General features: G+C 35.3%; 1 protein-coding gene across 1 annotated transcript in view; it reads right to left on the bottom strand.

Annotated features, from left to right (window-relative positions):
- The window catches only part of ICA1 (islet cell autoantigen 1), a 67942-nt gene that overhangs the window by 42625 nt on the left and 12067 nt on the right, over window positions 1-13250 (bottom strand). Inside the window, exons 3-6 of the mRNA XM_065731221.1 lie at window positions 11047-11218; window positions 9169-9241; window positions 7337-7460; window positions 4774-4972 (exon numbers count right to left, since the gene is read on the bottom strand). Coding sequence (XP_065587293.1) covers window positions 4774-4972; window positions 7337-7460; window positions 9169-9241; window positions 11047-11218 — 568 coding nt within the window. The remainder of the gene's footprint in view (window positions 1-4773; window positions 4973-7336; window positions 7461-9168; window positions 9242-11046; window positions 11219-13250) is intronic.

The following is a 13250-nucleotide window of genomic DNA, read 5'->3' as shown; positions in this document are numbered from 1 at the left end:
TGCTTCCCTGTAAAGCTGTGACAGATGCGTCTTATCTAGACTTGCTATGGTCTTCATAATACATACAATTCTTACGTTTCCCTTTTGACCTTTTGATCCGTGGATTTATTTACTCTTGTTATTCCCCCACCACCCATACAAGCTTTGACTTCTTTTTAAAATACATTTATCAGAGAACTTGTGATGATTTATTCCCTAATGAGTACATTTACAAAAACAACAGTCTAAACAGTTGTTATGTCATTACAAATTCTTCTTGTTGAGACTTCCTTTTCTTACTGCTCTGCCTTTTTCTTGCCATACTTATGTTTAAAATGCCATTTAAGGACATTCATTTTGTTTCAAGTATACAGAGTGCTACAGCTAGGAAGAACTGGAGATAAACTGCTCACAAACAATTCAGCTGCAAACTTGCAAGTTCCTCACAAGAGCAAAGTAACAGACAGACATTAAGGGATCTATAATTTTTAGGATCATTAGGGAAACTGGGAATACACAGACATTTTCCTTCCACAGTAGGATCTATTCCACTTCTTCAGCACCACTAGAACACTTTGAAGAACAGCACTGATGGGTAGGGCCCATCTCATCTTTTTGAGCAAGGGGGCCCAGCACACACCACACTGCTCCTTCTCCCATGGCTCCCACAAACACACTGATTGAGAACTCACCCTCCTTCCAGATAGTACCCCCAAACTAATATATAGTGCTTTGCAAACAGATATGTATTGCTGCTAACTCAGTACTGTAGGGTTTGCACTGTATTTCGAGTGGATGAATCTCACAGTATTTCCAAATCTGTGGCAAACAGCTCATCATCCAAAGCTTCTTACTTTGCACAGTTTCAACCTCATCTCCCTCCCATATAAGCTTTTCTTTGGTTCATACAAAGGCAGAGATCCTTGCAAAGCAGAGGAGACTGTGCAACAGTGTGAAATTGAGCCTCAGCCTCCACGTACCCAGTTCTCAGTACACTGCTACAACACAGCTTGCCTGAGGGATCCCAGTACTTACAAAGCTCTGTGCATTTACAAAGCTACTTCAAGCTTTGGCTTGAACCTCAGAATGAAGGGAGGCAGAGAGCAGAAAGATGATGAAAGAAAAACCCATATATATAGTAAGGATTAATTTGCTCTACCAATGTAGCATGATATATATCTTGCCATCTGATAGATTTATTTTTAATATATTCAGTTCAATGTGATAATTTCTGCAGCTTTTTAATTTTTAAGCTGTTACAGAAGGTACTGTAATGTCTAGCTTTGATAAGAATGTCTACATCGCACTGTATAAACATCTGAGATAGCTTAGCTAAGTAAAACTGAACTGAACAGCCTCTTCTGTGTTCCTTACAGGCAGCCTAGGGGAGGCTGCTGTCTGGTGGCATGCTGATCACTCAGCACAGTGGTATGCTCCTTCTCAGCAAATGCAAGGAAAAACTTATTTGTTTTTCAGAGCTATGGTAAGAGATTCAGGGACCACCAGCACTTGGGCTATTTGGTCTGTAAGTTTACAGCATCACAGCAGAGCACACACTGCAGTGTGCAGTCACCAGATAGACAGAACAGCTAAGACTTAAGCTTAACTTACACACCTAGTCACTGGAGAATATGGCAAATAAACATTCATGCAATGAAGTTCTTTTAAACATCACAGTATTGCACAGCAAAGTACCGGTTAGATTCCCTCAGGCAAACCTAAAGCTCCAAACTGAGGATGAAAAACCACTGTAGCTAGAGCTACGCTTGAGCATCCATAAGATTTGTTTATAAGAAAACCAGAAAGAACAACAAACCTCCCAAAAACCAGTGGAGGTGCATAGCGTTTATAGAACAGTGGGAAGAAGTAAACACTTAACTTGTTTCCTTGGTTTGGCTCAAGTAGCAACAATTACAAGAATATCTTCATGTAACCATGTAGAAAGGTTGTTCTGTGGGTTGTTGCTGAAAAAACAACACTGGAACACTTTGAAACAGTATTGCTGGCCATAATGTATTTACACTGACATCTTGGACACAGCAGTAGAAAATTCAAGTGCCTTACTGCTTTGAAAGAGAGCTACAAAAAAATGTCAATGTTTTAACTCAGATTCTATCAGCTTTGAAAATACTGACTCAACTATTGATCTTTTAGCCTTAGCTACTCTGAAAGGAGGTATGAAAAGCCCATCTGGATTGATTTAACTTTGGTCTCCTAAAACAAGAACTGCCTCTGTACACAAAGTGATGTATTTAACATTATATTATAAAGGCCTATATGCTTGAAAAACAGTCCTATGACCAATAATGACCTATGACATAAATATTGCTGATGTACTGAATACATTAAAGCAGCACTGTTTACTCAAAATTAAAAAGACATTTACTGAAGCAACACATAGCATTTTTACAACTAGACATTTCTTTTTCAAATGTTCTCCCAGATCAGCTCCATTAACTCCTTGCTGGTGTATCACCACGTGAGAAGCTCCAGATCAAATACTTCTCCCTGGCGATGGTGCATTTGAGAATTAAAAAATCTTGCATCCTTAATTATAGTACCTTTCTCGACAAAGTTAAGCATGACATAAATTATGAGATTCAAAAGAAGCCTTAAAAGCCCTGCATTACACTGCCACACTATGGTACAATCAAGATCTGCAAGCAAGAGTATAACAAGAGAATAAAAATAACTTCTATAATTATTTAAGACTACAGTATCCACCATTTGTCATGTTTATCTTCTACATCCCTGGAGCACTAAAAACAAACTTGTGCCTTGTTCAGCAGCAGCTGTCTACGTAAAGTATACTTCAGGATTTGGCTTCTGTAATGTTTTTCAAAAATGAAAAAAGTTTAACTTTTGCAAGTGTTAAAACATGCAGGGAAGTTGATACCAAGAACATTCTTTACTTTCCTGGCTACAACACACAGAGGTTTTTGTTCTCTCCAATACTATGTGATCTGAAAGGTTTTCTGTTGACAGCCAGAGGAAAGAAAGGTTCAAAGACACGCTTGAAGTTTTTTTGAGGTATTCAAGGCAATGCTGTAGAATTTTAGCACGTATCAAACCCATCAATGCTTTGCTTATGTTAAAATATAACTCATTTCAGACTTAGAAATATTTCAATATATTTTACATGGTACAAATGGGAAAATTTTCAATTAAAAATTATACTCAATACTAAGCTTAAAATATTTCTGCTGATCTTGAAGCACAGCAACACATGAGGGCTGAAATTTCACATGCAGCTTTTTAAATGCACAGCTCATGAGTCAAAGCATACATTATTTTAATTACTTTCCCGTTTACATAATTTATACCTTCCATATAGCTCTCTTGAAAAAGGAATGATAAGTCAGCTTTGTCTGACCATTACCAGCACTGCTTTATTCATTCTAACATTCAATTTTTTAACTGTTTTTCTAATAAATCAAACGTTACACATAAGCAATTGGCTGAGTCCAAGACCATACCAATTATTTTACATGTAAGAACTTGATGTTATAAACATTTCCCACAAGGCATAATAAAATACTTGCCTGGTGCCATAAGACTTACAGGAACATCCTGCACTGAAGGATATCAAATAAAGATTAGATGGCTAGCTGGAATTTCATCTGTTCCACCCCATTCTTAATTGCTATGGTCACTACTTCAATTTACAAGAAATGGCACAGTCTAGATGCATACCAGTTCTTTTCCATTAGGATGGTTTACTCAAGCTTTTAAAAATCCCAAATTAACCACCTTTCATCTCAAACCCTTCCAGACACAGAGATGACTGCTCAAGCCATTAACGAACAGGGATTGTTTTCTGTATGTTGTCTGTCTCCAAGACACATTCTCATACATACATATGCATGCCTGCTAGCACAATTTCTGTTATTAGGCTTCTGCTTTCAATTATCACACAATTTTAATAAGGTTGTTTTTGGTACTGGTGGTGGTTTTTGTTTGTTTTTTACATTTACTCAAAGCACGAGCCATTAAGTTAAACCTAGGACCTTAACTCCTCATAATAATCAATATTTCATAAACAGCAAACTGTGAACATTACAGTTATTAAGAAAAGTCCCAGTCCTTCAATAATATGTGCAAGGGCCTCCTAAGCATTCCTGTACAGGATCAGCCTCATCTGCAGACTATCCTCTGTGACTTGTGATTTTTTGGAAGCCCTTTGGCAGGGGAGTATATTCAACTTGACAGACACTGAAGGAAGACAATTTATGGAGAGTGCATTCTTAACAGTTTCATGGTTAGTAGTTGCCCAGGAATCATGCTAAACCATACATGGAACTCCTCCCACAAATCCAATAACATTCTGTTCTGAAAAATCCTGCTTTCAACAGCACCCAAAGATTTATCAGCACACACTATGACATTTCTGCTATTCTATCCATTTTAGTTACAAAAGTCTATTTTCCTTTCCCTTCTGAAAGCAGACATATCATCTTCAAATAGTCATTCAGGCATCACAGCTGAGTATTTAGAATTAGATAATCTTCTTTAAAACATATATTTTATTTAAATTATAAAGATTTAAGATGAAGTCAAATTGACTACTGAACTAGGCTATTTCTTACTACCATATCTTCCCTTACAGCCTACTCTTTTTTGAAGGATACTGTATTTCATATCAGATTAATTGGAATTCTGTCACACGGAAAAAGATTAGTTATGTTTCATGGCATCTTTAGCCCTGCAGAGTTATATCTTCCTCAGAACAATCAAAATCATGCTTCATTGCTTCATCAGGCATTCCATTCTAGGAAACTACAGGAAATGTCATACCTTCCTGAACTTTTCCATCTGCTTATAAAGATCTGGATCCAGCTCCTGAGACACATCTTTCATCCAAAGCAGAGCTCCTCTGTATTCAGTCCGATACTGTTCCATGCGATTTACTGTCAGCCACGTGTCTGAGATGGCCCTATATCTGAATGTCTCCACTTCTTGGTATAACCTGGTCAAAGGAGCACGCAGTGCTAATCTGGAGGAATAAAGAAAGAAATGAGGGGAAGGAAGTCAACCCAAAAAGACACAAAATTTAATATAATTACTAATACTTTGCTAGTAATAAAAAAACAGAATCAAAAAGAATTAATTTAATTTTTACTCTATAGATTCATTCATAGGCTCATAGATAAATTAGGTTGGAAAGGACCTACAAGATCATCTAGTCAAACCATCCTCCTATCACCATCCCTACCCACTAAGCTACTAAACCAAATCCCTCAGCACCTCATCTAAACTCTTCTGCTCAGACAGTTGTACAGATTGGTTGGGAATATACACAAAACAGATAGTTTTATATGCATATTGTGTTTCCAGTCCTCTTAGACAAGCAGTAACCTTTCACAGTTTCTTTCACTTACTCGTGTCAGTGGAAAATAAACTTTTGTTAATGTGTATATTTTATTTAGCTAAAATGCTTATATTTACTTTTTTAAACTTTCCTCTTTGCAAGTTGCATTTAACAAGTGTAAGAATATACCTCAAGTCATTTATATTAGTGGATACATACCAGAGATGCATCAGGATTATAAAGTTAAGCCTCAGAAAAAGCACTTCTATTAGCCTTTAATTTTCACATGCGCATGTAAACAAAGAAGTATTCTGTCAGGTGCCTAATTAACTGATTTCTTTTTCTTTATTTTAAGGAATCCGAAAAATTCTTTTGAAAGATATTTATCTTTGGGAAGGCTTTAGGGATTTTAAAATGTTTCTTCCAGGTACTACACTTTAGAGAGGCAGTAGGGGACACTGTTGTCTTCCCTATGCCATCACTTCAACTCCTAACGGGATCTCAGACTAGACAGAATTACTCCATCTTTTGCCATGTTTCCATCTGCTGCTTCTGCCTTCCTGTTTGTTGCCAGCAGCCACCTCACTGGAATGGGTTCAATCAGTTCCACACCAGTGTAGAGCTAGTTTAATTTGTCACTTAGGGACTTCCTAGGCCTAAGAGAATCTCTAATTTCAGCTCCAATAGTCAGCAAATTTCATTTACTTGATCTCCAGATTGCTATTGGTATTCAACATAAGTAAGAACAATCTTCACTCCAAGATGAGCTTGAAGATGGCTCAAGAAGAAAAGGAAGACAAACATCTGTGTTTTTTTTTTAATGGGAATTTATTTTAAAAGACACCTTAAATGTACATCAAGTAAGAGATATAATAAAATGTGAACTTCTTACTGGGCCTTTTTTGGGTATATGTTTCTTCAATTCTGTAAACATCTAACCAGTTATTCAAAGGAAAAATTCAGTTTACATGGACAGATTGTACAATGTGATTTGTAAAAACTGTTCAGCTTTTTAAAAAAGCAAATCACCAGGGCTTTTCCTCAAAGGAACCTTACATTAGTTCTGAAGATCCTGCTTGTGGCTGTTCTTGGATATGCTAATGACCAAGGGGCAGCTCAAGATAGATATGAAATTCTCAGTACTTGGTAGGTGATGTTTTATTTTGAGCCAAACAGCTGCACTGTTAAGCTAAGCTGGAAAGTGTCATGATAAGTAAGTCTCCCCAAATCCTCAAGAGTAGAGAATTTGATTTGTAATTTGTTATGGAACTGAACTTTACCTTCTGATAGATGGAAAGTTTAAAGCTTTCATAGTACTAATATGGAAAAAAAAAAGACAAAAAAAAATCCACAAAACCAAAATCCTCCTTGCATAATAAAACCTAACAACATTGAATACTGTCTCTTTCAAACCCTTTGAACAAGCACAGGATCAGTGAGAAATCAAGAGTTCTGTGGAAAAGCAAAAGTTTGTGTTTCTGTGTCCCTATGTATTCTTCCCCTTTTACAAATTTGCTCCTCCTCAACCTACATCAGGCAGAGACATCTTTTCCTGGGACTCTTTCTGTAAGGTTAATGCAGGAAATGGCTTTGTTTACTTGAGACATGAGACTCGATGGTCCAGAAAAAGCCACCCCCTACCCTCAAAAGACCTAGACACCTCCCGACAAATAGGTCTGCTGTAGTGTTTTTCTGCACAATGGGAACTGCAATTAAGCAGGAGAGAGACTTGAACCTGCTCCTTTATTGTCCCACTGCTGAAAAGGCCATGCAGATAGCAACTCTACAACTTCAGAACTGCTGAGCTGAACAGTCATACCTGGAGGAATCTGGAGCTCCAGACACACAGCAGGCACACAGGACAAAAACAGACCTGTCAAATATACTCCCAGCAAGCCAGAAATATTGCCAGTATTTCAACAGTTCTGGTCAATAACACATTTCATATCACATTGTTCCTTACATATCTATAGTAGTAAAACGAATTATAGCAATGATGAATCAACTCCATTATCCCATGTGATCAGATGGTAACACTGACATACATACCTTTGCTGAGAAGAAAAGCAAAGGGCCTTTCCTGTTGCTTGCATCAGTTTTCCTGCTCTTGTTTTATCCTGAGAACCCTGTGATCGAAGAAATTTCCCCAGTTCATTTTCTTCCTGAGACAGAACTAATGAAAAATAAACGAGTGATCAAACATGTATTTTAAAATGCTACTAACAGTTTTTAAACTGGCCTAACATCAAATAGAATAAGTCACTGCAAATCCAAGCAGCACAGAAAAATTAATTTCATGGAATTTCTGTATTTACATATCAGCAAATTTGATGAGTTTGCTGTACTTGACACGAATCACAAAATGTTGTCAGTGTCAAAAGTCAACAGAAAAAAATATGCTTTCTTCTTGAACAAAAATAAATAAATAAAAAATAATGGTTGGATTACATAAAGGACCCCAAAGTGGTTCAACTGTAGTATCCTTTTGTCTCTCCTTTTTTTTTTTTTAATGAAAAATATCCTTTTTAGTACCTGGTCTACTTCAATTTTAGCTTAATTACACTGAAGCTAATGCTTAGCCACACTACTCATTTTACAAAATTTTTTTCACTCACTACAAAATTTTTTTCAGTTCTTTTTAATCTTGGTCTTTGTTTTTCAAGTTTGACTACAACTGATTTTTTTAAGACAAACTTAGTACTTCATGTTAAACATCATTTATTTTCAAATCACTTTGCAGGATCATTTTTAGAACGCTAGAATTCTTCACATTTTAAATATTCTTGAATTTGTTTTTAAAAAAGAGGATGAACAAAAATAAAGGTGTTGTCATGTTGGGTGCTCCCAACTTGGAACTGTAAGTCTCTATGATCTCACATCCTTACAAAAACATTTAACCGTGGCCTCATCTAACAGTCTTTCAAAGTGGCTGTCTTCAATAGCACCTATTTCATCCCAGGCTCAGTGAGGAGAATGAATCCAATATCCTGAAAGATGTTTTGAAGTCCTCTTGTCATTCTGGTAAATGCTGACAATCATATCTATTGCAGACTCATAGCATACTATGGCAGAGTGTGCTGCTTGTATGCCTTTGTGTAGGAAATGTCACCTACTGTGTGGAATATTTCTTGAACTCAAATACACTACTGGTCTGTATTACAATTTTACCTCAATATGCTGTAATATCATCTCTGAACCTACCCTTTGGATGAGCAAAAGAAAGAGTGGAGAAAATACGCATAAAATTGAACAAAAGGAAGTAAATTTAAAGGTGTTTCCAAAGTTGATTCACTTTTCTAGGCCAGAAACCACAGCTGCAGACAAAGATATTAATGGGAGAGAACTTCTTAGGTCTTTTTAATACAACCTGCTATTTGAAACTTCCCAAATGAGGTTCCTGTCTCTCACTAATGACTACCACTAATTAAAGTCCACCAGTTGCAGGAAAATTGGCATGATGAAATTCATCATAATAGCACAGATTGGTTAATTATAAAACTAGTAACAAAACCAACGATCTTCATAGTCAATCGTGATAAGAACACAAGAATTCAGAACAGAGTTAGAACTTCTAATGCATGACAATTCTGAATTTAGATGAGATGTAATGAAATGGAAAAAAAAATCAAACACCAAGCTTTCCCCTATAAGTGTTGCTTCGTATCACTACATAACATCAAATGTAAAATTTAATGTAAACTTGGAGCCCAACAAACAATTAAGCAAGTCTACATTTAGGTGTCCACAAGGAATACTATCTTTAATTTTAACTAGGATTAAAGCAGTAGTTCCCCATTTCCATTTTTACTTTTTCACTTGTTAGATTACTCCATATTGCAGATCTCCTTAACATTTTAACTACTGTATTTGATCATACTTACAACAAATCCTTTTTTGATAAAGTTCTATTGCTTTCAACAACTCCATACATGTTCTCTGAATTGAATGGAACAGCTGGAATTGAAGCAGAGTAAACAAGAACATTTTAAATGCATGTAAGAAACACTGAAGATTGAAACACAAAAAAGAGCTTAAATCCTGTTAAAATCACTAGGAATTTGTATTTTCTTTTCGAATATTCAGTAACCTTTTCAGTTTGAGAGGATATTTGCCTTAATGCGATTGAAAGAAATACACAATATCCACTGAAACTATACAGTCAGATCAGATAAAACATACAAAAGGAAATTAAAGACAAAAAAACATTTTGGAAACAGACCTAACAGCTGATATTTAACCAAAGTAATAATTATTTGTTTTTTAATTAATATATTTTGAGACATATGAAGATGTACTAATCTTTGTTTTTGAACATCTTCCAACAAAACAAAAGGTTATCAAAATGCCTATCAGCAGTTTCACTGAAATGTGTTAAGGGACAATAAGTATATTAAATTTTTAATACCACAAAGTACAGTGGAACAAACTTGCATGGGTATGCCAACAGTACCATTTTTTATTTTAAATCAGACTTCTTACCGTCACAGTTCTGGTTTTCTAACCTAATTGATAGAGTACCAGTTTCCCAAGAAAGTACAGAAAATAAAAATCAGTCTTGATTAAGTTCACAGAAGTAACAGGAAAACACAAATAACCACTCTTTCTTTCTATTCATCTGAAACCTTCAGATTGCAATTTAAACTTCACCTTTGTTATATCAAGTACCAAGCAAATAATAGCAAAATGGAGTGCTGGCACAGTAACTGTCATCCTTTGGCACCTGCTTAACCTCCTGTATGTATGCTAGGACCTTGTCTTCTAAGCAGACAGCATGATTTGCATTTGAAAAGCTGTTTAAGTTAAAAACATTTGTACTTTTCTTTATCTTGTAAACAAATTACCCTATTTATAATACCACATGAGGTAACAAAGCATCCTGTCTGATGAATCTGCAACACAATAAGAACTCGGGTATATATATCTATTAAATACTGTTTCAGTTCCTCTAGCTTGTTTCACACCAATACTTCCCACTTAAAACCTATCACGTAGTCCACATACATGCTTACATTCATCTAAGATATGTAAGTTATTACTATAGATAGTCAAGAAATATTTGTGTGTTGTGAAACAGTCTCTCGCTAAACGTAAAAAACTGAGAATTCTAACTCAAAGATTTTCTAAGAAAAATAGTGACATAAAATGTTAACCATTACACTACAAAACAATACCAATGAAATTTAGCTGGACATTAACTTGGTTATTACACTTTGGAAGTCCATTCTCGATCTTTTGATTCAGTCAAAGATGTTTAAGGTTCTATAAACCGAAGAGTTCAACTCTTTTCCAGTGTGGCTGAAGGTACTGACAGTAGGACTGTATTTGTCACACAGTAGGATTCCTTCTCTCAGTTACTCTTCAAAGACTTTCAGAAGCTGCCTTTTCTCATGCTCAAAAACAGTAATCTGTATAAAAGCCTCAGAGAGCAGACTGCACTATGCACCAATTCCTGATAATAAACAAAGGACAATTTCCTGTTCCTCCTGACAACAAAAAAGAAAAAACCTGCCACCAAAACCTGAAAACATATATGAGAGAGGTTAGCTTTCAAATAAATTGTCTTACAAAAATGCCACTATATTTCTCGTGTATTCCTATGTACTTCTGTACAAAATTGGAAAAGATATTATTGAAAGATAATGATAAAAAATGTATATATATTATTTTATAGTTGTATAGGTACATATCTTAGAGGCTTGATGTAAATGAAAACATCTTAGAAGTTATCAGAGAATAGCTGTTATGCAGACATTACAAACCTCTAGTTTTGCATCCAGATCTGCATCTGAAGCCACAACATGTTCATCTTCTTTTTTTCCTGTGACTTTTATAAGGGTTTGCTTTGTTTTCCAGTACTTCTGTTGCATTTTATTAACCACGGATTTCTCTTGGCTTTGAGCATACTGATCATAAAATTCCCTTGGATAATTGCTAAAATATTAAGAAACAGAATAATGGAACTTCAGTATGATGCTTAAAAAAATAAGTCTAACAAACTAGATTAATAAATTTGCATCCTGAATATCGTGCGTATACAGACGTATATTCTTACATGCATCTCCTTGTTACACATTAGTAACAAAGTTATTAATGCAGCACAAATTCCACCAATACTTCCTATCCTCCTTTGGAAAATAATACACTGCATTTAATCTGAATGTCTTTGGCACATAATACTGGCAAATAACCAACTGCTAAGAAATCTTTCCAATGCATTAGGGAATAATTTATAAAATTTTCATTCCAGGGACAATTTTTATACAACTAACAGAAAAGTTTAAAAGAGCACTAGTAGAACAGCAATTCTCATGCAATTTCAGCTGTGTCAGGATTTCACAAAGATCGTTTAAAGAATGAAATTACATTCTTTATTGTCATTTAAAAGAATTGAATAAATAAAAGAATACTCGACTCTTCTAGGTAGGCTACATGCAAAATAGATAGTTCACTTCTTTCAATGCAAATAAATGACAAATATAATTGCATAATTGATTTTTTTTTTCCTCCAAGGATTAATGTTTACTGGCAGATGATTCCACACTGCTCTAGCAAACCTAATAATAAAGTATAATATAAACACAAACAGCATATTCCACAATGTATTTAAACCATATGAAGCATAGAAAATACAGTTTCTCAATGAAACCTTGATCTCTTTTGCTAACAGTTATTCCACTATTAATTTCTGCAAAAGTATGTACCCTTTCCCTTACTGTATAAATTAAGATCTGCAAAAACACTGCAGTTTATTATTTAGCAACCGATTATTAGAAATAATCGATTGCTAAAATGTAACATATTAAACACTCTAGGAAAATTAAAGTCTTTGAATTTATTTTTAAAGATACCCCTCACCTGCATTACATTACTGAGATACTGCCCACAGGCTCAGTTAACACAAGACTCAACTCAATGATGCCACTCTAAGAGGTCTTCAGATCCAACGTACATATCAAATTATGTAGTGAGGCACACAGGTAGTTATGCTTCTATGAAATACTGCAGACAGCCCAAAACTACAAGCCACTGGTGCATACATTCCTAACAAAGGTGGCAGTGCTACCATTACTAACGACATAGTTTGACCTGAAAAGGAACTTAGTTTGACAGGGATAGGTTATTTGCTTCAACAATACCTAATCGGTGACTTAAGAGGCAGTCAGTCACCAAATGGATGATAAGAAATGTAACTAGAAACAAGCAAGGACAAAATTAAAAATGCATACATACAATGCACTGCTTGGCTTCTTCATCAATCTTTCACACAAAGAGAAAGGTGTCCACTCACCTAATTCTGTCCAAGCACCAGTACAAAGAGAGTAGTTTATGAATTCCACTAAGTTTGGAATAAAAGACATTTGGTGCTTCAGCACAAAAAATAAACGTGCCAAATACGACATTTCATATGTAGCTCTGCACAATCAGATACAATCAGGTGCACATACTCTACCATCTTCAGCCTATCAAATTAGGTCAAGCCAATACTGATCTGACAGATGCAACACCTCTAAAAGACTAAATTTACAATATCTAATAAATCACAAGGACATTTAGATCCCTGCTAAAACCCCCTGCATTGTAAGAAAGCAGAATATAACTAGTTAAGCAGTATCTTAAAGAAGAAAATAAATAAATAAATAAATAAAATCAAACTACTTATGTAGCAGTATTAAGGCTCTAGTTATGTACCAGTTGTGTTCTAACCTATGCTACAGCTGTGCAAATAACTGCTATCTCAGTTCAGTAGTTACATGAAGAAAACACCATAATTCATTTGATGACAACCAGCCTTAATAGCTGCCCTGCTTGAGATTACTGGAAATTCTGAGGACATGATGAGAAGAATAAAAATCAGCTATTACTAGGAGGTCACAAAAAAAAAAGAAAGTACTGGGATTAATAGAGATTCCTGAATTAAACAGATAAAGAAATTGGAGGAATATGAAGAATATAATCATTTACC

Source organism: Cyrtonyx montezumae, unplaced genomic scaffold (assembly GCF_038088225.1).
Source record: "Cyrtonyx montezumae isolate F1298 unplaced genomic scaffold, pur_monq_1.0 scaffold_14, whole genome shotgun sequence".
NCBI classification, from domain to species: Eukaryota; Metazoa; Chordata; class Aves; order Galliformes; family Odontophoridae; genus Cyrtonyx; species Cyrtonyx montezumae.
This window is presented reverse-complemented; position numbering and strand designations above follow the sequence as displayed.